This window comes from Nomascus leucogenys, chromosome 3 (assembly GCF_006542625.1).
Source record: "Nomascus leucogenys isolate Asia chromosome 3, Asia_NLE_v1, whole genome shotgun sequence".
Lineage (NCBI taxonomy): Eukaryota > Metazoa > Chordata > Mammalia > Primates > Hylobatidae > Nomascus > Nomascus leucogenys.
Window position 1 is genome coordinate 28,770,045 of NC_044383.1, and position 24,720 is coordinate 28,794,764.

A 24,720-nucleotide genomic window follows, 5' to 3' on the forward strand; every position below is an offset into this window, starting at 1 on the left:
ATGAAAGAGGTTACATAATTTGCATATGAATTATAGCTGATAACTGAGGCATCTAGTTTTCAAAATCAGATTTCTCCAAGCACCAAAATTACTCTTTCACACAGCCTAAGGAAGTATCTAGGTTTTTTTTAACTTGAAGGACTCAGAGTATAAACATAATAGTTACTGATGGTCCTGATGAATAGTTTCCAACTCTGGCTTTTCTAAAAAAAAAATTCCTAGACCCATAAATCTGATAACTCTGTTCTTTAAGGGTAGTCAACATAGGCGATTTGTTTTTCAGAAATGCATATCTTTTTACATGTCTTTTACATATCCATCCTGCTAGCTTTCCAACATAATAGTCATTAACTTCTGTTACATCAACCTCATCTCCCATGCCTTAATCTTTGTCCATTTCTTCTTGTTCAGACTTCCAACCCTCAAGTACCTGAACATGAAAACTAAGTCGAACGTCACTTCGCTTCCTCAAAAGAACCACCTCAATCATGTCCCTTCTCTCTCTGAGACCTTTTTCGTCTTTGGTTCACTTTTCAGCTCTGTCCTATGTGCATTTCTTCTCTCCTTTTATTTTCAAATTTCAAGGATAATACATCAACCACAAGCTGATAAATATGGGGAACAGCCAGAGAACTATTCTCTGACCCCTACATACCTCCTACCCATGAAGACTCATCACCAAGGACAGAGTACTGCAAACAGCCTCTGTGAGTGAAGTACTATCTCGCAAAAAAAGTCTGAGCCTCCCACCCCCAAGCCTGTTCTAAGGCACAGCCTGTGTTTTTTACTGTCAGATGCATTGTGCTCAGCTTGTAGCTTCACGTCAAGAAAAAAATCCATGTTTCTTTAAGGTCCCTCTTGGAGAATGACTTTTCAGACTCACGGGTTTCTCCTGGGTGAAAGCCCAGCATTTGACTGTCTTTCTGTCTTAACTTTCCTACTTCTCTTTGCTTCATCAATAAAAGCAAAGCATCTACTTACAACCGCTAAATACTGGACTCTTCAAGACCTTTTGAGGGTGTCTGCTTTCCTGTCTGAAAAGTGTGCTGGTTTTAGTTCTGGTCCAACCTCTTTCCCTAATAAAGGATTGTTAAACAAGTCATTTCCCTTCTTGGAATCTCACTTTCTTCATCCCTAAAATTTGTAGAGGAGACTTGATGACTTATAGCATGAAATGTCAGTGATCTAGCTGAGAAAGTTCAAAAAGGAAGAGATTGACAAGGGGTCAGGTCAAGATTTGCCATCCAAGGGAAGTGAACATCTCGTGTCCTCCTGTCTGCCCTGGCTTCTGTCTGTGGATTCTGGCCTGCCTTCCTGCTTTCCTGTCTTCCATCTTTCCCTCTTTCCTTCTTTCACACAGATCCTCCTATGTGCCAAACACAGCGCTAGGCAATGAGGAACCATGCTGTGTGAGAAAAACACAATCCCTGCTCTCAATAAATCTCTGTTTCATGGGGAAGGGGAAATAGTACTGAAATAAATAAATAACCCCTACATAAGATGTAAAATAAAATGGCTGCAAGTGGTACTATTATAACAAGTGCTCAACAAGGGACTGAGAGACTGACCAGCCTGGAAACCTCTCTTGGATAGGATGGCCAGATAACACCTCTCTGGGGAAGGGATACTTAAATTGAAGAGATAAAAGATAAAAAAGACCAGACCTGTGAAAAATGTGATTGGCTGGGAGGACCAGGAGAAGGTAGGGAGAAGAATGAGAATATTTCAGACAGGTGTGAATCCCCCAGGCAGGAAAAGCTTGGTTTGTTCCAGAGACTGAAAGAACACCAGTTTGCCTTTGGTGATTTGGGTCCTCTTGCAGTAGCTCACATTATCACCCCACTACTTGCTCTCCTGGGTCTATATAAACTTGGTATATTCACCTTAACACTCAAGCTTTAATAGTGTTAAATTGTGTTTAATAGATCCAAGCATGTCTCTGATGAAAAGACCTTGGAGCACCCAACTGGACCAGCGCTCACTGGCCGATACTGCCCATCACAGCACACCAAGAGGCCATGAAAGAGAGAGAATATCACCCAGTGAGACCCTATGGACAAGCTTTGTTAACCAGGCACCACTTCAGGTATACACTGGCAATGGCAGGGAGCTGAACCCTGAAGGGACTGAGTGTAGTTTTGGTGCCAGTGCACATAAGAAGGTCACTGAGGCTTCCTAAGATGCCTAAGGCTGGATGGGGCCCCCGAGACCATATTCATCCAGTCACCCCAGGGAGGTCATGCACATTGGAGATCCAGGGCTGTGGTTGCAATAGCACTAAGCTCTCCCCTACTCCCATGGGTTCCTAGCAGAGAAAAGTCTTTTTTAAAAAAAATTTTAAGGCTTTTATAAACATGTAACAATTTGTGACACCTCTGGGCAAGATAGCAAAGCCAGAAAACCATACTACATCCCTATGTACTCAAAATATCATATTCAGCTCATTTCATACCCCATACTTTCTAAACATCTTGCCATCAGGAGGTTTAGATCAGGGTAATATTTAAAAATACCCATTCCTGGCACACAGTAGCTATTCAATATATGCTAGCAGTTATGATAACTGCCCCTGAACACATATTGCCCTCACTTGTCCTCAGATCTCCTGGAAATGTCCCTTTTGACAACCCTGATAGGCAATCTGGCAACTGCCTCAAAACAGCCAGTGAGTTTTGACAACTGTGGCATTCTATGTATGCCATTCTCAGTCATCTGCTGTCTGGACTCCAGCACATGCCATCACTCCAAAATATCCATCTCTCCATCCTATATCATCTAGCTGTGATGTAAGATATGCTACAGAGCAGAAAACACCACCACTGCAAAGCTAGGGATAGGAGCAGATAGGGTACCAACAACCAAGTGTCCATATGAAGCTACCTGATGCTTGGAAGACCCATAGCTGCTAGACCTAGGCAGGCTTTCAACAGACTCCTAACCTCAAGATCAAGGAGACTTAAATGGATCCTGCTCCTCCGTCTACCCAACAGACACTTACTGAGCACATACAACACAGCCAGGTGCTATGGGTAACCTCAAGAAGCCATGCACGCTAAGACCAGGTAGCAGATGAGTGGGTAGAAAAGCAGATTTTAAGGGACTCAAAAGGAAGAAGTGAGAGGGTGCTGGGCTAGGATGCTCAAGAACAGCTATGGGAGAAAACAGAACACATCCTAGGTCCTAAAAACACGTAAGAGGAGAGAAGAAGAAATTCCAGAACAAGACATGGCATCAATAAAGGCAGGGATGTTTGAAAGTGAGGCAGTAGCCTGGCTAGAACAGCTCCATAGAGGTATGTGTTCTGCTAGGGATATCCCTAGTTTCCCTCTGAGAACTGGGTTCCAAACTCTGAAGTGAGAGGGTGGAAATCACCCAAGAACCCACTCAAAGCTTCCAGCTGAGAAACCCCTTGATTATGAACAGGGCCTGCCCATTTGTGTTTATCATCCAAATCCACCTGTATGTCTCTCAGCAGATTTTACCCATTTTATTAAAGCCTCAGATTCCCCCTCTGCAAAAAGGAAGAGTATAACAGTACCTACTTGGGGAGGATTTGATGAGATAATTGAGCACAAAACAAGCAGATGTTTCCCCAAATGAATGTCACAGCTTCCTCGACAATTTTTAGCACACATTTCCCATCTCGAGGATGAATTTGCTGCAGTGTAAGAGTAGATTTAAAAGGTGGGAACTCTTAAATTTTAAAAAATAAATCTAAGAAGGAATGTAACTTTTACAAATTAAGATTTTTGCAGATTTGATTTACAAAATATAAATAATACTTCCTGATTCCTTACTTTATGAAAAACAAAACTATAATAACACGGAAAAAACGGAATGAGGGGAATATTGGCATCTGATTCAACAATGCATTATATTTAAAAACACATACAATTCAGTTTATGCATTATGTTTAAAAACACATACAAATGATAAAACAAGTCCCCAACAGATAAACTACAAAATATATGAAAAGTGCATATGAAGAAATACAAGTGGAGAACAAACTGGAGGAAAAAAGTTTTATTCTCAAAAAAAATAAGGAATAAAGTAAAAATTTTATAATAAACTTGTGAAACCTTCATTAAATGTCACTTATCTGCTTAAAATGCTTTCCCATTGTGCCCAAAGTAAAACCTAAACTGCTAAAAATTGCTGACAAGACTCCACAGGGCTTGTCCTCTGCCACCTCCCACACTCTGGACCACTCTTGACTTACTCTGGCTCCTTGAAAAGCCACACTAATGGTAGTGTGGACCATTGAGATTCCAGTCAGACCTGTGCAAAGATCCTGTGGTCCATGTACCATTATGGACTCTCTTTTCCCCACATCTTGAGCTCTTGGTTAACTCTTCCTCATCCTTCAGCCTCAGCTCTGGGCACTTCCCTAATGTTACGAATTAGGGTAACGAATTAGTTATTGAATTGTGTCCACCCCCTCAAAATTCACCTGTTGAATAACTCACCCTGGGACCTCAGAATGTGACCTTATTTGGAAAGAAAGTTGTTGCAGATGTATTAGTTATGATGAGGGCATACTGCAGTAGGATGGGCTCCTCATCCAACAGGATTGGTACTCTCATAAAGTGGAAATTTGGACACAGGCACACATGAGGAGACAAAGGCAGAGGTAAGGTGATGATTCTATAAGCCAAGGTGCTCCAAACATTGCCAGCAAACAACCAGGAGCTAGGGGAGATGCATGCTCAGAGGGAACCAACTGTGCCGACACCTCGATCTCGGACTCAGCCTCCAGGACGGTGGGACATTTCTGTTGTTGAAGAACCCAGTGTTACCGTGTTATGGTGGCCCTAGTAGGCTGACACCCCTGGGAACGTCCTCCCTGATCCTCCCACTGGGTGACATCCTGCCATTTCACTCTCCATGCTTTCCCTTTGACACTTCAGGGAGAACTTGATCAGAGCCTGCCTCCACACCGGGGCAAGCACCAAAGGAGTAGGCTCAGGGGAGGCGTGTGTCGAGGGTGTGGGGAAACACGAGAATGAGTGCCCGAAGTCATGAGACCTTACTGGAGTCCTGAGGGATTAGGGCAAAAGGCAGAGCAATCCTGACAGAAACTGAAGCAAGCTCTCATAGGCAGAACATGTGCTTAAGGGAGTCATCACTGTTCCAACACTTTACCATTATTAACTCAGGACGTCCACTCAGCTGCCCAGCTGTTTTCACTTGTACTTTAGACATGAGAAAGTGAGGCCCAGAGGAGTGACTGCCTAAAGTGCACAGCTAGAAAGTGGCATAACTGGGATTCAAACCCAGGTGGTATGGGCCAGAGAGCATGCTTTTCACCTCTCTGTACAGAGACTCGCAAGGGTGTGCACATTAAGCAGGTACAGGTAACAGGTACGACAGGTACAGAACAGGTAAGCTTCTGTTTGACAAGTCCCTCAGTAGTTATTAAGGGAACTGAACTGAGGGGGAGTTGAGACCTGTTCCAAATCTTTACAGGAAGGAAAGAGACTGGAACCTTCCACACACCTCTCCTTGATGAAACCATAACAGGCAGTGCATTTGGAAGAGTCTTGGTTCTCACCCAGGAGGAAGTGCATCCTACTCTTCATCCTTCACATAAGGCATTGCACCTCGGTCTTCCACTAAGGGGACTGTAGATTTGAGGCTGTTGGGAACCCCAGTGACAACCTCCAACTGAGGCCAGGTCTTATTCAGGGACTATCTTGCAGAGGGTCAAGCATACAGGCTCTAAAATCAGAGGGCTTAGATCCAAATCACAGCTCAAACACCTAGTAAGCACGCCAGGAAAGTTACTGAAGCTCTCTGCCCCTCAGGTTTTCAGCTGTAAAATGGGGATAACAGTGCTTACCTGTTTTTACCTGGTTTATTATAGCAATGAGTTAAACATATGTAAAGCACTTCAATCATTGTCCGGCACATGGTACTTGGTAAGTGTAAGCAAGTATTATTGATGCTGCTGTTGTTATTTTCATTTTATCAGATCAGATGGGCCTGGATATTTTCAGTCAGCAGGAGAGACACATGCTTCTTTGAGTCTGGAGATGCATGATTTCCAGAGATTTCATTATCCAAGTCTTATTCTCATAATTTTACAATAAATTTAGGCATACTAATACCCTAAAGCATGTAAATGCATGTATGCAACATACACACACCACACACACACACATACAGGCTGCAACTAAGTGAATATTTCTCGTTTAATTTCAGAGTTTGGATTTTCCAGCATAAGAGTCTAAGAAATGTACACTTTTTTTGTTGTTGTTGTTGTTTTAATATATAAATGTACACTTCTCAGGCCAGGCGTGGTGGCTCACGCCTGTAATCCCAACACTTTGGGAGGCTAAGGTGGGTGGATCACGAGGTCAGGAGATCAAGACCATCCTGGCTAACACGGAGAAACCCCATCTCTACTAAAAATACAAAAAATAGCCAGGCATGGTGGCGGGTACCTGTAGTCCCAGCTACTCGGGAGGCTGAGGCAGGAGAATGGCGTGAACCCGGGAGGCAGAGCTTGCAGTGAGCCAAAATCACACCACTGCACTCCAGCCTGGGCGAGAGAGGGAGACTCCGTCTCAAAAAAAAAAAAAAAAGTACACTTCTCATAACAAATCTGACAATGTATGCTAAGAGTCTTAAAATTAATCCCCTGGAAGTCTATCTTAAGGAAAAAACTCTAAAATGCATGTAAAAACAAAGATTGAAGTATCTAGATATTAGAACATTTTTTAAGTAGTGAAAAACTGTAAAACAATCTAAATCTCCAAAACAGATGAATACTTGAGTAAATTATGGAACAATACACTATCATGCAAACATTAAAATTATTTTTGCCAAATATTTTGATAACATACAAACTTTTAGTCAAACGTTATATAAAAATAGTAAGAAAACTGTTTATACAAGAGGATCTGAATTACATAAAGATATATAGGTAAAAATACATATATGTATTAAGTATGCATATGCCAAAACATAACAATGATTTTGAACGGAATTTAGATGATTGGTATATTTTAACAGTACTCTTGTTTTTCAAGCTTCGGACAAATATTTTTTATTAGTAAAATTATTACACAAGAATTTAAATATTAACAAAAGAGAAAAATTTAGAGCTCTGGAAACTCATTGTCTCATTTCACAGATGAACTCTTTAAAGCATCTCAATTTTCATGGCTTAGAGCACACAGGCAGACGTGTTTGAAGAGGATGCCAATATGAAGCATCAAAGTTTCAAAGTAAATCAGAATTAGGTCCAGTTCCAAATTCTTCCATTTGCATTGTTACAGTCCTCCCCCACCCACCGCCCAGATCCTCACTGAGGAATGAAATGGGATAAGTTTAAGAAGTCAGGTCACTTCTTTTATCCTCTGCCCCACCATTACAAGAGGCCCGGTTTCCCTATGGAGACTCTACATTTTCAGAATGTCTGACCTTTCTCTGGGTACAGTAAGCCAGTAAAGCCTGGTACTTCATAGCCCCTCACCAGGTAAGACTCAATGACACCAGTCAGCACGTCTAACCCCAATGTTGTAGAATCCATGTTTATATAATTGAAAGCCAGAGATTCTGGGGGGAAAAGTTTTTGTTTCCCCTCAAACAAGGAAGCTCTGAACTTAGACTTCCTGCCTTCCTAATTTTGGATGCATTGAACATCAGATCATTGGACATTCTACAGGGGCTGGCAGATGAATAAGCACACAAGTAAATGCATACATAAACACATTAATTAAGGAATAAATGAATGGGAAAAAGCAGTAAGAACGTCATAACATTGTGCAAACTGTTCCTCCCTGCTTACAATTTCTCCCCATACTAAATCACCCTCGCTAAACACATCTTTCTAAAACACAGCAATTATTCTATGATATCTGTTTACAACCTTTACTCCTTTCTCTCTACTCCACAGAAAAGATTCCAAACTGCTCACTCTGGCACCAAAGTCTTCCACTATATGGCTTTCACTGTCTGGCCAGCTTCCTCCTTGGGTCATCTTCCCTGAACTGCATTCACAATTTCACTCCACTGCCTCCTAACCATTTGCCAGATTTTCCCTGAACATTCTCTCCTCCTGAATTTAATCTGACTATACTCCTTATCTAGCATGCCCATCCCCTCACACCACTCATCAAAGTTCTTCTCTCCCTCCAAAGGCTAGCTCATATTCTGCTCCTGGCATAAGCATCCTCTGATCCTGCAAAGCTAGAATTAATATCTCTCTCTCTCTCACACCTTTGCTTAAAAATTCTGTTATTATTTCTTACAGAATATCATATAACAGTGGTCTCTCTCTCCCTTTCTATCACTCTCTTCCTTTATCTTTCTCTCTATATATACCTCTAATTTATTTATATATATTATTTATATATATTAATATATTATATATTTATATAATTAATATTTATATATCCTAATATATATTTGTATATTATATATTATATATCTAATTAGAGATATATGTATAGAGATAAAGGAAAAGAGAAAGCAATAGAAAGGGAGAGACCACTATTATATGATATTCTGCAAGAAATAATTTATATATCTGCCTCTAATTGTTTATATTTATAAATATACATATAAATACATTGATATGTATATATTTATATATACATATAAATATAATCAGAGGCATATATATTAGTTATTACAGAATAGCATATAATCATATAACATAATATCATAATATCATATAACAGTGGGCTCTCTCTCCCTTTCTATAGCTGTCTCTCTTCCTTTATCTCTCTCTTTATATAAATCATATATATGTAAAGAGAGAGAGAGAGAGAGAGAGACCAACCAATTAGGGGCACCTGGAAGGGAAAATCTTTTCTACATTCTCATATGGCCCACAGTGCCTAGCAAAGATATTGTACACAGCAGGTCTCATTAAATGAATTATACTAACACAGGGTCTGAGTAGAGCCAAATAGACTTACATACCTCATTAGAGAACTTCACTCTGTTTCCTGATGCATTCAGAAAACGCCTAGCACTGTGCTGAGTTCACAGTAAACATTCAAAAGCATGGCTGGGCATGGTGGCTCATGCCTGTAATTCCAGCACTTGTTAAGAGGCCAAGGCAGGAGGATCACTTGAGCCTAGGAGTACGAGACCAGCCTGGACAACATGGCAAGGCTCCATCTCTACAAAAAAATTAGAAATCAGCCAGGCACAGTGGCACATGCCTGTGGTCCTAGCTACTCAGGAGGCTGAGGAAGGAGGACCACTTGAGCCTAGGAGTTCAAGGCTGCAGTGAGCCATGTTCACATCACTGCACTCCAGCTTAGCTGATAGAGTAAGACCCTGTCTCAAAACACACACACACACACACACACACACTCAAAAGCAAATACCAAATAAGTTGAGCAAGGTCTTGGGGAAATAAGGTCAACACACAAAAGACAATCCCATTTCATTTTCTAGTCAACTGCAATAAATATGTGAAAACTGAAATTAAACAATATCTTTACAATCACTCCAAAGAAAGTGAAATACTTAAATAAGTGTACACTTAACAAAATATATACAGATTTTATATGGTGAAAACTATAAAATGCTGATGAAAGAAATCGTAGACCTAAGAGATGTACCACCATGTTCATGGATTCAAAGGCTCAATATACTAAAGATGTCAGTAGTCCAGAAATTCACCTATAGGTTTAACAAAACTCCTATCAAAACCCCACCAGGGTTTTGATTTTGGCAAACAGAGACAAGCTTCTTCCAAAATATATACAGAAAAGCACAGGCCCTAGAACAGCTAAAACAAAGAAGAATAAAGTGAGAGTAATCATTCTGCCTGACATTAAGGCTTACCATATCACTACAATATGAAGAGGATGGTACTGGCAGAGGAATGGACACATCCCAATGCAACAGAATGGAAAGCAAAAAATGTCCCATATAAATATGTACAACTGATTTTTGACAAAGGGGCAAAAGCAATTCTAGGAGGGTAGGATAAACTGCACTCATATGTATTTATCCCAGAAAAATGAAAACATGTTTGCATGAAAACCTGTATTCAAATGTTCAGAACAGCATTATTTTCCATAGCCAAAAACCAGAAACAACCCAAATGCCCTTCAACAGGTAAATAGTTAAACAAATTGACGTATGTCCATACCCTAGACTACTGCTTGTCAATAAAAGGGAAGTATTGATACACAAAAAAGTGCATGAATCTCCAGGGAATTATGCTAAATGAAGAAAAGTGAGAAAAGCATCAAAAGGTTATATACTGTGTGACCCTATAACATTTCTGAAATAATAGAATTTTAGAAATGGAGAACAGATTAGTGGTTGCCAGGGTTTAGCGATTAGGGGTTTTGGGTGAGGGAGGTAGGTGTGATTATAAAATGGCAAGATGAGAGATTCCTGTGGTGACGGAACAGTTCAGCATCATAACTATGAGGGCAGATAGACAAATCTACCTTCCCCACACCTCCACACAAACTCACACAAAAAAATGGGTACAACTAAACCTTAGAGTATCTGTATAATGTTGGTGGATTATATCAATGTCAATATCCTAGAGTGATATTATATTATAGTTTTGCAAAATATCGAGGGGGACTGAGGAAAGTGTACACAGTATCTCTCTGTATTATTTCTTGGAACTGCCTGTGAATATTCAGTTATATCAATAAAATTTGCATTAAAAATGTGTGAACACAAATGGCACACTCATCCCAGACAATTTTCTATAATCACCAACCACCTTTCCTAAGAAGAATGGAGAATTTGTGAATGATTAAGAGCATTCTACTTGCATCTCTTAGTGTGGGGATGGGTTGGGAGGGAGGCATTACAAGAAATAAAAATTGCAGAGATATCATCTGACCAATCATATCACCTTCATTTATGAAGACCCTACTGTTAAAACTTTGGTACATTGTCTAAGGTTCAGGAGAACAGATGTGGAAATGAGTGTCCAGGGCTGAGACAATGTTCACGAACTAAACTGGGAGTTAAAAGTTATTTGGGGAGACAGCAAGGGGCAAGTGAGACAAGCATGGATTTTGGCATTTTACAGACCTGAGGTCAAACTTCATCTCTTTTGCCCACTGTCAGCAAGAATCTCAGGTTCATCATCCACCAATATGGGGTAAAACCCTTGCAAGGTTTTTATAAGTGGTATTTTTATGGTTAAAGCTCCTAGCACATTATCTGACACATAATAACTGATAGCCTCTTAAATAAATATTATAATTGGAGGGATGTTCTTTAAAATTGTAGATATTTAAGTTATCTGTACACTAGAATCCATCAGGAAGTATATGGTATCTATGATGTCTGGTATTCCCAGAACCCTGTCCCGCCCTGCTGCTGATCATCCCAGTCTCTCTATGCATAGAGATGAACAACAGGGCCAGCTGGGCCAGGAAACTCTTACCTACTGAACACAGTTAAAGTTTTGACTTCTTGACCCAAGGGGTCTCTTCCATTTTCTCTTCCAGGAATTTAAATCTCAAAGGAGGCAGTTGTCATCTGATAGCAGCTCACCAGAGTGTAAATCCATGACATCCAGCTGCTATGGTTGCTGGAGATTCCTAGAATTTTGTCACTGCTGGGGTTTTTTTGCTCATCTCTTCTTCCAAATGTTGAGCAATTCCAGTATCCTTCCAACAAATCCTATATCTTGCTTAAGTTAGCAATGGTTTGTTACTTGCAACCAAAAACCTTTATGAATATAAAGCCTTCAAAAGGCACCTGGAAACTATTCCCCAGTTTTTGTTTTGTTTTGTTTTGTTTTGTTTTGTTTTGTTTTGTTTGAGACACAGTCTCATTCTGTCACCCAGGCTGGAGTGCAGTGGTGCAATCTTGGCTCACTGCAACCTCCACCTCCCAGGTCCAAGCAACTCTCCTGCCTCAGCCTCCTGAGTAGCTGGGACTACAGGTGCCCACCACCAGGCCCGCCTAACTTTTTGTATTTTTAGTAGAGACGAGGTTTCACCATGTTGGTCAGGCTGTCTCGAACTCCTGACTTTGTGATCCACCCGCCTCGGCCTCCCAAAGTGCTGGGATTACAGGCGTGAGCCACCGCGCCCAGCCTATTCCCCAGTTTTTGTGTTCTCTGATCCCTGCCAGAACCTAGATTCCTGATGGCCAACAGACCCTCATAAGGCTTATCTCAAGCACAACTCCAGGGGAGCAGCACCTCATGACCACTCTCTTGTGGAACCACTCTCTAAGATCAATGTTAATTGCCCAATTAAACAGCCCTGATGCTGACAGATTGTAAGCTCATTAGTAAGTGCCAGAGCACATTCCAACTATTAACCTTTATGGTTGTCATTATAAAGAGGAGGGAGCAACTATGGATTTCTGCATGAATGATTACGCTCATCACTCTGCTCCAGAAGAAGAAAGACGGGTAGAGGGAAAGGTGGTATGCTGTGGGTGAGTTACCCAAAACAACTTTAGAGGCAAATGACATTTTAGAAGCAAAGATGGCCATAAAGTGCCTTGGATCAGCGGCACATCAGAATCAAGAGGGGAGTTCTTTAAAACTATAAGTTCATAGATCCTGACCCCAGAAATTGATTCAGTGGGATTAGAATAAGGCCCAGGAAACTGACTTTTCTTAAATTTCCCAGGTGATTCTCATAATCCACCTGAATTGAAAATCACTTAGGCAAATATCCAAGGAAACTACTAGTCCCTCGGCCATAGATCTCACATGAAACATGAATGATTGCCAAATTTGTAAGGCCAGGAAAGCATGCTTACCAACATGACAGCAAGAACAAGGGGCTACTGAGAACTGGAAGATCCAGATTGGGGTCCCAGATCTGAAATCACTGACTACCAACCCACTAGGGACTCCAGATCTGTCTGCAAAATGGGATGTTCAATTACACAGGCCTCACATTCCTCCCAGAAATATGAGAACTGTCCCGTATTCATGTGGACAATGACTAAAAATAGTATACAAGTTGAAGACAATAATAGCAGTGAAGGGGGGGAGTCTTTTACAAGATAAACCTTATGTATCAGAAGACAGCTCAGCTTTAGCTTTAACTTGGGCACAAAACATTTGGAAGCAACATTAAGATATAAAAAACTTCCTAAGTTCAGTGATTCTTATAAAGAAATCTCACAGACCTGTAACAGGGAGGAGAGGTGTTTTACCAGTTTACATATTTTCACCCAAATAATGTCTAGGGCAGTGATCTTAGAAGGGAATTTGCCAGAAACCTCCTAATGACATTTATAGACTATGTCCAATAAAGTAATTGGCCACCAAACGATGAGAAAGTAACTATGAAAGTTTGACTACCTAATCTTTATAGTCATTATATATATAAGCAGGAATGGGGTATGTCAAATCACTCTCCTATAAACTTGAAAATAGATAGGCTCTGTGTGAGTTGAATTTTTTTCTTTTTTTTTGGCTTCAAACCACATTCCAAGGGCCCACCTATCATAGTTTTACACACATGGACATCTGGCAGGGAAATAAATTAAGGCCTACCTTAGAGAGCAAGGAAATGCATCCACCTATAAATGTTATTTTAGAAGGGACTGTCTGATCCTGTTCACTTATTAACTTCATTAGAAGGCTAATGAATTGACTGCTGAGAAAATGAGAGAGAGCTCAGGCTGTGGATAGGGATGGGCAGAATTTCACACCCTTTATCCAAACGGCAGGGTTATTTATGATTGTGATAAAATGGTATGGCATTTGGAGGAAAGGGAAAACAACATAAAATAACAATCCACAGACACAATCCATAGAATAGTGTTACATTCTCTCAGCCACTGGACAAAAATCAAGATTTATGCATGCTGTGGTCCTGCCTAGTAGAAGAAAAAAGAGGCATAAAAAGAAGCCCTCTTTGCCATAATAAATAGGAAAACATTAAATCTGTAATCCAGATCTGCCTCTCCAGTGTTCTCATTTCTCAATTCTCTAGCAAAGTAAGATGTCTAAGGGCCCAATATTTAGGGCAAACTCATTTCTCATTCTATTTTTTTTTTTCAGAACAAAGACTTTCATAGATTGTATGATGCTCCCTATGTTTAATGAATTCAAACTAAGTAGTTTAGACAGGTGTTCTGGCTAATGTCTGCCAACTGGATAATATTAAACAGTGAACAGCAAGTTAGCAGAGTATGTTATTTTATTGACACTTGGATTGCAACTTCACCAGCAGATTTTATAAAAGAAGGTGGCTGTGCTCAGAAGCAGTGCTGTTAGCTCAGGAAAGGTATCTTTTGGGTATCATAAATCCTGTGTGTGCTTCCTGTTTGACTTCCCAGTATGGCAGAGACTGTGGACTCAGAGTTGAAAGGGTTTCGAAAGATCATTTCGTCTAATACCTTTATTTGTGAAGAAACAGAAGGATGGCATGAGTAATCTGATTAATTAGTAACAGAGGTGGGCCTAGAACCCAAGCTTCCTTGGGTGAGTTCAGTGGTTGAAAGAGTTTCGAGAGATCATTTCGTCTAATACCTTTATTTGTGAAGAAACAGAAGGATGGCATGAGTAATCCGATTAATTAGTAACAGAGGTAGGCCTAGAACCCAAGCTTTCTTGGGGGAGTTCAGTGATTTCCAATCCTACGTAGGATCAGAATCAACCAAAGAGCTTTTATTTTCTTTTTGAGGCAGGGTCTCACTTTGTCACCCAGGCTGGAGTGCAGTGGCTGATCTCAGCTCACTGTAGCCTCGACCTCCTGAGGTTCAAGAGATCCTCCCGCCTCAGTCCCTCAGTAGCTGGGACTACAGGCACGTGCCACCATGCCTGGCTAATTTTTTAACATTTTTTGTAGAAACGGGATTTCACCATGTTTCCCCAGCTGGTCTCGAACTCATGAGCTCAAGCCATCTGCCTGCCTCAGCCTCCCAAAATGCGAGGATTATAGGTGTGAGTCACCGCACCTGGCTGAAGCTTTTGAAATAATAAATTCCTGAGTAATGACCAGCCTTACTAAATTGAAATCTCTTGGGTAGGGCCCATAAATTTAGATGTTTAACACATTCTACAAGTAATTCTGAGGATGCAACAAGTTTGAGAAATATGCGTGGCCCCACCCTGCCTCCATGTTAATTACTTGGGAGATAGCAAAGCTCTTCAATGGGCTTAGATCCTCCAAAAGTTATATGAAAAGGAAACCAATAAAGACCGAGTTAACACTGTGTTGAAGAAATTGAAAATCAGATTGTACTTTGCATCCTGTACCCCAAATCAGCAGCAGCAGCAGCATCTGGTGTATGAAAACCAAGAAATACGTTAACTTTCACCTTTTGCCAAACACAGATGAGAACATAAAGGGGAAGACAGGAATATTCTCTGTCAAGTAGAAATGCATAATTTCCAGGCATGATGTGCCTAGGAGTCTAGATTTGTTCTGTACCCCATCCTCCTAAAGGTATTAGCATAGTTGTCATCAGGAGCCTGGCTGAGGCTGCTGAGCTAACAGGGTATGAACAAACCATAATTATTATATTAAATACTGACTACATTGACAACTTTTGCATTCCATGCATTATTTCACTGAATTTCCACAAAACCTATATGAGAGAGACTTTATTATCATTCTATTTTTATGGAGAAATAAACTGAGGCTCAAAGAGATGAAAACATTGCTCAAAGTGGTATAGCTAGTAAGCAATAGAGCTCGGGTTCACATCCAGGCTGTTTGAATCCAAGATCTACCCCCTTTAAACACTATATATGCCATCCCACTGTCACCAGGTGTTTCTAGGAACCACGGGAACTACCAATACCTGGAATAGTCTTTCCGTTTTTTTTTTTTTTTTGAGATGGAGTCTCGCTCTGTTGCCTAGGCTGGCATGCAGTGGCATCATCTCAGCTCACTACAACCTCCGCCTCCCGGGTTCAAGTGATTCTCCTGCCTCAGCCTCCCGAGTAGCTGGAATTACAGGCACCCACCACTACGCCTGGCTAATTTTTGTATTTTTTAGTAGAGACAGGGTTTCACCATGTTGCCCAGGCTGGTCGTGAACCCCTGACCTCAGGTAATCTGCCGGCCTCAGCCTCCCAAAGTGCTGGGATTTCAGGCATGAGCCACCAGGCCCAGCTGTCTTTCTTTTTAAGAAGCTCACACATCCCAATGGAAAAATAGGATATAATATATTAAATAGCAAAACAAAATATATTTGCCATATTGCTCTCTTCTCCGATTCATTTCTAGAATTGTATTTTTTATGGAATGAAGTGGGGTGGTAATAATAAACATATAAGTATTTCTAGAGCACAGCCAGTCATTGCAAAATGCACTGTATTTTGTGGATATGTATATATTCTTGCATATGCCTGCTGTTGTTTCCCATGTACATTCATCTTATCTTCCAACCAAATGAAACATTCCTTGAGGATAGCAATCATGACATACTTTGTATCTCCCAGCAATGAGCACAGGGCTGCTTACATAATGGGTGCTCAATTAATATAGGTTCAATTGAAAGTTCTGTGACCCATTCACGAGTTTCCACCAGATTGATTACCACAGCAAGCAAATAGAAGACCGTCCCAATTTTAGATGGAGGATTTCACAGCTTATATCAGCCCAGCCTTTGGGACCTCACATATAAAGAGCCTAGCGAATGGGGTGGAAGACTTTTAATTAACAGCCTAGTAAAAAATGTCATTCCAATCTGCAGTTTTGTTTCCACTAATTCACTCAGATTCAGCAGGAATTCCACCAAGGAATTGGGGTGAGCAGCTGTAGAGGGAGGGAAGCGCATAAATAAATCATGAGTGTCATTAAAATTTGTAAACTAATAACTTCTGGGAAGTCTTAGCAATTATTATCAGGGTTTTCTTGGCAAACAAAAAATTAATAAATTCAAAAGGTCTCCATTTTCTATTTTAAAAAAGCAGCATCCCCGAGAAAGGTCACTGACAGAACAATTAAGGAGGAAATAAGTGGTCCAGACAACAGCTTGTGAACCAGATGAAAAGTCACAAAATCCCCAAGTGGCAGGAGTATGAGACACCTCAATACATGGAAAGGGACACGGCAAGGCGGGGCTGGTGCTAGGATTGGTTTGGGGCTATTGAAAACTTTTGTCAGGTCTCCAAATCCTTATTTAGTACAGTTGAAATGCTAAGCATTGTCAATGATCCAGAAACAACTAAGGCACGCGGTCCCTGCCCTTGAGAAGTTCACAGGCTAGGAACAAATCACCAGTGTGGTGTAAGGATATAAAGCTACTGATAAGCAGAAGAGGAGCCTCCCAACCAGAAAGGAGGGTCTTGGAAGGTCTCCAGCAGGAAGTGCCTGGGAATCTGTACTCTCCATATATATCATAATCAATTATGGTGCACCCTGAAGCCAGGCATACAGGAAGAATGGCTGTGCAGTCTGGTTGCTTTTCTAATAGTAGAATGGCTCCCATACTACTAGGGTGGGTGCAATAAAGCAAAGCTAAGGGTGGGTGCAATAAAGCAAGAGAGGAGAGAGGTGAAGAACCAAGGTCTACCAATTGAAGGGATCATTCTTTGCAAATGATTCCTGTTTCCTCTCATGCCTAGACAACTGCAAATTCATTTAGCTCTGTGAAGACCCTAGTCCAGCAGCCAGAGGAGAGCTCCTGCGCAGACCTCACACCTGTGGACACCTTGCACCTGTGGGGACCGCATACCTGTGGCAACCTCACACCTGAAGTTCCTTTACCATGTATATTTTGTTCTGAAGCTGATCAGTCAGGGACCCTTGATGAACAGTCATGCTTAGGATGGACAGGCAAAAGCTGGAGAATTGCTTGCTAACTCATTTCCCTCCAGAATGGGGTAACTTAAACTTCTTTAAAGTTTTTGTTTATTAGTCCAAGTGCTTATGTCCAACACATACAGGAATGAGTCCAAGAAGCGATCTGCCAATCAGAAACATAAATCCTCACCAGGACATATGTTCAAAAGTAAAGATTTAATAACCTCAAGCAGTGGATTAATTGGCACTATCAGAGTTTCCACTTCCAGAGAAAAGTGACATCCTTCCTCCCTAATTGAGGACCATGAATGCCACCAAGTGAGGCAGAGATGCACGTGCATCCACGAGTGCAGAGGGCATAAATATGGCACCAAGGCATGCACCATATGCAGTTCTCATAGAAATGAGAAAGATGTGGTCCTCCCTTTGAGTCCATAGCACCACCCTACCACATGACAATGGCCTACATTTGTTAGGAATGGAAGAGACATAAATAGGAGGGTTATGTCTGTCCAGCTGCAGAGTTTCCATTTTTGAAGATGGGTATATGACACTGTGGAAGGAGGCTCAGATCAAGAACCAGGGAGTGCTCCTAATCTCAGCCTTATGACCCAGGTAACTCAGGGAAAGCCCTGGGTCCTTTAAACAAGTCAGTCCCCAACCTCATTAATTCTCTAAACATGATATCTTATAGATGAAGTGTTTTTTGACTAAGGGATACCAACAGATGGTTGTGCTAAACAACAAATTTACATAACCACTCTGGTGGTGGTGAAGAAAGAACCTTGGCCACCACCAGTAGAAGAGCACCAAGGTATTCCGGAAAAGAATGTCACAAGGGCACAAGATACTGCTACACAAATTAATGCTTTTAAACAGTCTTTTGTCTATTTAGAAGTAGATGGCCTCTGAATTGTTAATCCAGTGAGGCAAATAATTATATCACATTGCAACCTGACAGGGGGTGTCATCTTGTCATGACAGCTGCTGTTCCAGGCTTCTTGATTGTACAGAACACTGAAGAAGAATCACTGAATTCAATTTCAACTTGGTTAAGCATGTTAGGCCGAATCACGAAGCTGAAAGGGTGCATGTTTAATTTAGTTTCTTTTGTCTGCACACTGTATTAGGAAGGGAGATCATACTGCTCTAGGCTCTAACTATACAATACATCATTATCAGTACAGGAAAAGAGAATGGGAGATACAGATCTTTAGAAGATGCGTGAGAAAGACAGCAAAAAGTTAGAAGACTCCCGACGAGGTCCCAGCAAACTGGGAAACCCCCAGAAAGTTTAGGAGCAGTCCCTTTCCTCAGTCATACTCTATCCAGGGGTTCCTAAGCTGGGGCTTTATCAGGTCCATGAACCTCCTGAAACCTAACACAAAAATATACTCATATATGATATTGATCAACATGGAAAGCCCATAATATTCACCAGCTTTCCAAATCTCCATAAGGTCACACCATACGGAATCTGTGATATGTAAATTTGCTCTGAGTAACTCCCTTTGCTTGGGCCCCTTCTGTGAACCTGGTCAATCTCCACACCCTCCAGACCTGGTCCAGCACTCAGCCGCTCCCTGTGCCTCCTCTCTGGCTCTGTTCTCTCCCACAGACCAGCCTCACCTGGACTTTGCCCTGTGGTAGGGACATTTCTCCACTTGCCAAACTGCATCCCTCCCTTCATGCCACCACCCAGCATGGAGAATCTTTTCTATAAAAGAATATATTTGACTAGATAGAAATTGGTATTTCAATTCTTCCCAACTAGCACAAGGGACAACATTCTAAATCACTCTTCTCCCCTCCCTAACCCCCGACCTTCAACCTCAAAGATCTCTGCTAATTCCTAGAGAATACAGACTATACCCCCTTGGTGTCTTATAAATTCCCTCACATGCACCTCTGCAGCAAGGAATCCTTAAAAACAAAATCAACAACGGAATGAAAACTCTATCCAAACACAGGGCTATGACAATCATTAATAATTACAATTAAGTAAGCACTTCCTACATGTGAGTTACTAGACTAAATGTTTTTATATTTGTTTCGCTTAATCCTTAGAACAGCCCATTCATTAATTTATTCACTAAGTAAACATTTATTAAGCACCTCTTGTGTGCCAAATAATCTTCTAGATGCTGAGAATACAGCACTGAATTAAAGTGAAAAAAATTCCCTCTCTCTACAAGCTTAGATGTGAGTGGGTGTGGGAAGACAATAAACCAACAAGTAAACACTTAGCATATGCCAGCTGGTGATAAGGACCAAGAAAAAAAAAAATGTAGCCAAGTGATGGAATTTGGAATCCTGGGGAAGGACCTCATGATTAGGTGACCTGTGACCAGAGAGGGGAAGGAAGTAAGGTGTCTGCCCTGTCACCTGGGAGCAGTAGGCAGAGGGAAAATCTGAGTGAAAAGGCTCTCAGGAAAAGCATGGTTGGTATGTTGGAAGAATAGCAAGAAAAATGAGGCTAGAGCAGAGACACGTTCTGTGCTATCCCCAATTTATATTCAGGGAAACAGACTTAGTGAAGTGGATTAAATGATAAACTCCCTTAAAAGATATGTCCCCGTCCTAACCCCCAGAATCTATAATGGAACCTTATTTGAAAAAAGAGTCTTTGCAGATGTCATTAAGTTAAGGATCTCAAGATGAGGTCATCCTGGTTTATCCAAGAGAACCCTAGATCCTTCAGAAGGAACATGGCCCCGACGACACCTTGATTTCAGACTTCTGGACTCCAGAACTGTGAGAGAAGACATTTCTGTTGCTTTAAGCCACTCAGTTTGTAGTAACTGTTGTGGCAGCCCTGGGGAACTAATAGAGAGAGATTAAGTAAAATGCCCAAAATAACACAGCTTGGTGGTGGACAAACTGGGACTTCAATCCTGGCAATTGAACACCAGGGTACCCTTACAGACACCAAGCTATATAGTGTCTCTTGGTACATGCTGATGAATACACTGGCTCTTGAAATTGTGAGAAACATCCTTCATAACTTGAAGGCCTCTAGCATTAGGCAAATGGCCTAGGTTCCTATACTTGCCTGGCCTGCTCCTAGAAATAGCCAAACCTTTTCTGCAACATGGAGTAGCAGGAATAGCTGTTTTTCAATATAAAGATAGAATTTTCTGGCTTGTTTCATGATTTGACCAAGCAGACACCACAGGAATGAGGCTTAAAGTATCACACAGCATCATTGTGCTTGGGCTTGAAGGGAGGTTTCTGAGGCTCTAATTCACTGGAAAGTACCGTGTGAGTGGAAATAGTCATGCTTTCATTTGTTAGAGGCATGCTGGTTACTTATACCTCTGCCAATTTTCACTGAGCAGCAAAATTAGGTTTTAGACATCCTGTGAAAATGGAGGCAGGCCTCAGTCGATATGAGCAATTAATCCCTAAATATTTAATAGATGCTGTGGCTGCTCCCTCTTCCCTGGAGAGAAGCTGCCTAGTTCTCTGCAAACAAACAGGTCAGATGAAGAAGCATTTCACACCCCAGTCCCCTCTGCTCCAAAACCCCAGGAAACACTCAGGGCAGGACTTAGTAGGGATGATGATGCAGCCAGATGCATGGCTTTTTGTGACAGCTTCCTGCCCGGTATTGACACATCACAAGGTAAACGGGAGAAAACGCACAACACCTCAAGTCTCATGGACCTAGCAGAGAGGGTGAAGCACCAAGTCCCAGTGACTGATAAGACCCGCTGTCGACCAGTGTGACTGCATGTCAGTGTGGTCATATGGGTGTGCGTATGCACGTGAGGAGGTATAGGCGTGTGTGTAACACACGGGCATTCCCTGTCCTAAGAAACTCCTGGTTTCAGGGCTTTATTAAGGTTCTCTCTGACTTCACTTACCCACATCCCTCTTCTCCCTCATCCTGTGGGCACAATCATTGCTAACAGGGCAAACTTCTCCACTAGGCACAAGAGGTACAGCAGCTAGGCTCACAATAGTCTTAGAGGCCCCAAAAGTGTTTTATTTTAAAATCAAAAGAATAAACTGGGCTGAAACAAGTGTTTTAACACATGATATTAATGTAGTTGTCTTTATACCAATGCAGTGGTAAAACAGACCTTTTAATATTATTTTATGGGGCAAGGGGCCCCTGAAGGCAAAAGTGCCTGAGGATCAGAACATCATCATGCGGACTTGTATCTGTATCTCTTCCCATGTATATCTGTCCCCATGATACTGCCTTCTCAAGAACCACAGCATCTAACAGATGCAAAGGGCTGGAGACAGTCTTTTGGCCAAGACTCACATCCAGGACAAGAATCTCTCCTACAGCAGGCTTCCTAATCAAGAACCTCTACTCGTGCATGTTTATCTGATCTCTCTAGCCAGGCCCCACCTTCTTCAAGTAGAATGAGACACTCCAAAAGCACAGAAGCAATGAGCGGGCCAAGGTGTATTTGCAACAGGTCCCAAAAGAGATAAGCAGAGCAGGAAAGGAATTCACAGGTGGGGGCCATCACTTCCACCTGGAACATTAACCTGAGCTTCCAGGAAGAGAACTATTTTCTGCTCCTCCCAGTCCACACTTCCCAACTGCTTAGCTTGCGTTTCTCATGTGAGCCAAGCCAGGGTGGCTCCTTAAGAATCTCTAATCCGCTTACCTCCAAAGTGAACTCTCAGTCACGCTGCCCAGGTTGAAGTCATATAGCTTCGTCAGGATAAGTATGACCTGCAAGGGGATGGGGATAAGGGCAGAGGAGAGGAACAAAGGGAGGGAAAAAAGGAAGCTTACTTTAGTTTGTGTAACAATATACAATGCATCTCCTATCACCCAGAGGAGGGCTTAGTATTTATCCAGTGAGTTGCAGGGTATTATAGGATCAAGCAAGGGGGAAAAAGTTATTAATTTAATGCATCCCTGTAACTGGTAGCATTTATTCTAATCCTGACAGTGCTTTGCATTTGAAATAAAACATGCCAACAGGAATTAATTGGCTATTGACAGTTGTTTCTCCACATCTGTTCTCCTTCAAGGTCAGACACAGGCCAGCTGGCTTTGTTCACCACCAAGGCCACCCAGAGATCAGATGATAGGCTTGCTTTTGATCCAGAGACGACTCTGATTTACATAATTGGACCTAAAAGGGTAAAAGGGAAGTGGTCCTGATTCTGTCTATAAAAGGGATTCAAAGAGATTTTGTGTTTCCATCAATAGGGCCTTGGCAGGCATAAATACCTGGATGCAGACAGGCCTACTTCCCCAACATCCCCTGATACCATCTGCCTTCGACCATGTATCACCTGCCCCCACTACTATGGAGTAAGAAGATCATTGAACCCCACTGGACTCCACGACCACTTTCTTGATATCAGTTGATGTTAAGTAACCCAAAAGGAAGCTGGATGTATCAGAGAGCTGAGGCTGCCAGTAATCCAGTTTGTGGTTTTCTTAACCAATCTTGGGCTGACCAGTCTGTTCCCATGCGCTTTCTCTAGCTGGGGACTTGGCTGTCAGATGTTGCCCTACCTGCCTCTCATGCATCTGGGCAGTGGCTTACGCACAGTTCCACATCTAAAAGGATGCTAAGCGCGTGCACCTGAATCGATTTTAATCAAAACGCAGGTGCATAGTACACATTGCCTGCCTGCACGCATGATAATCCAGTTACACGTAATTGTGTTTATCTAAATTTAACGCACAACTCATTTCATTTTTTTCAGCTCCTTCCCATTCCACAATTTAACTTCCTCCAGTTCATTTTCACAGCAACCATTAAATTCTTTCTGAGATAATGAATTTCTGCTACCGAGATGGGACTTTACCATTCTAGGTATCCATTTAAGATTAAAGAAAAATAATCAGCCATTATATTGAACATTTTATGTCACTTAACTAACAACAAAATGCTCACTTTGAGATTTATTCTCATCCAGCACTCTACGGGGTCAATCAGCCCCATTTCCATTTCCTCTATATAAACTAAGAAAAAAATTAAAGGCAAGGGATATGATCCATTATGTGCCAAAGGTGACTGGGACATTCGATTTCTCTGTGATGAGGAATGGCAGGTTGGCAACAAACATCATCAATGGCATGGCCATTTGTAGAATAATAGAATTTACCAAGCTACCTGTCCTATTACCACAGCACAAATCAAAGAGTATGTATTAATAGCCCACACCAGTGGCATGGCTATTTGTAGAATAGTAGACTCTACCAAGCTACCTGTCTTATTACCACAGCACAACAGCAAGGAGTGAGGAACCCATGCAAAGAATTGTGCTCTACAGTCACTTAGAGGTCTTCGCCCCTCGCATTCATAACTAGTTTCCTCATTTATTAAAGCCAGAGACTAATAAAGAAATAAACTTATCCATAGCCTCACCAAGTGTCCAGCAAGTTGGACAGATAATTTCTATTTGTTGAATCAGTGTATATGATATACACACACACACACACACACACGCACACACACACACACACCCCAAAGTTCTTCTGCTCTTCATTTGACCTTATTTCATGTACCAAGTCATTCTTAAAGTCATGGTGTAAAAGTATGGGAGGCTATGTGCAGGCCATGCCAAATTCTGGAAAAAGTTAAAAAGCTCAGAACTGATCTACTAGGAATGAGTCAGAATGACCACCTCAGACTCTGCAGGAGCAAGTCAGACCATTTCATTTTTTCCCCAACATCAAGCCTTAACTTACTAACAACAAGATGTTAGTAAGTTAGTTAGTAAGTCCCTTCAGGGGACATGCCTCTAAAAAGTGCAAAATCTACGTAGAATGAAGAAAGAGATGCTGAGGGTAAGAGTTTCACCTAATTAGCAGAGCTTCTAACCACTAGATCTGGAAAACCCTTCTCCTTACTCAAAAGCTTGGACCACCCCGCTTTTTCCCTCCCTCCTTCCATCATTTCCTTTCTTCCTCTATTAAACGACTATGATATTCTGGCCACTGGGCTATACATGGGGGATACAGAAATAAAAGATCCAGATTCTTCCTTCTAGTAGCTCACAGTCTAGTCTAGCAGGGGAGAAACCTAAGAAATGAGCGGGCAATTCCTATACAGACTGA

At 41.5% G+C, this 24,720-nt stretch overlaps 1 protein-coding gene across 1 annotated transcript in view; it reads right to left on the reverse strand.

Moving 5' to 3' along the window:
* SORCS3 (sortilin related VPS10 domain containing receptor 3) overlaps positions 1–24,720 on the reverse strand; it is a 620,618-nt gene that overhangs the window by 398,805 nt on the left and 197,093 nt on the right. The window contains exon 2 of the mRNA XM_003255445.3: positions 22,304–22,371. Coding sequence (XP_003255493.1) covers positions 22,304–22,371 — 68 coding nt within the window. The remainder of the gene's footprint in view (positions 1–22,303; positions 22,372–24,720) is intronic.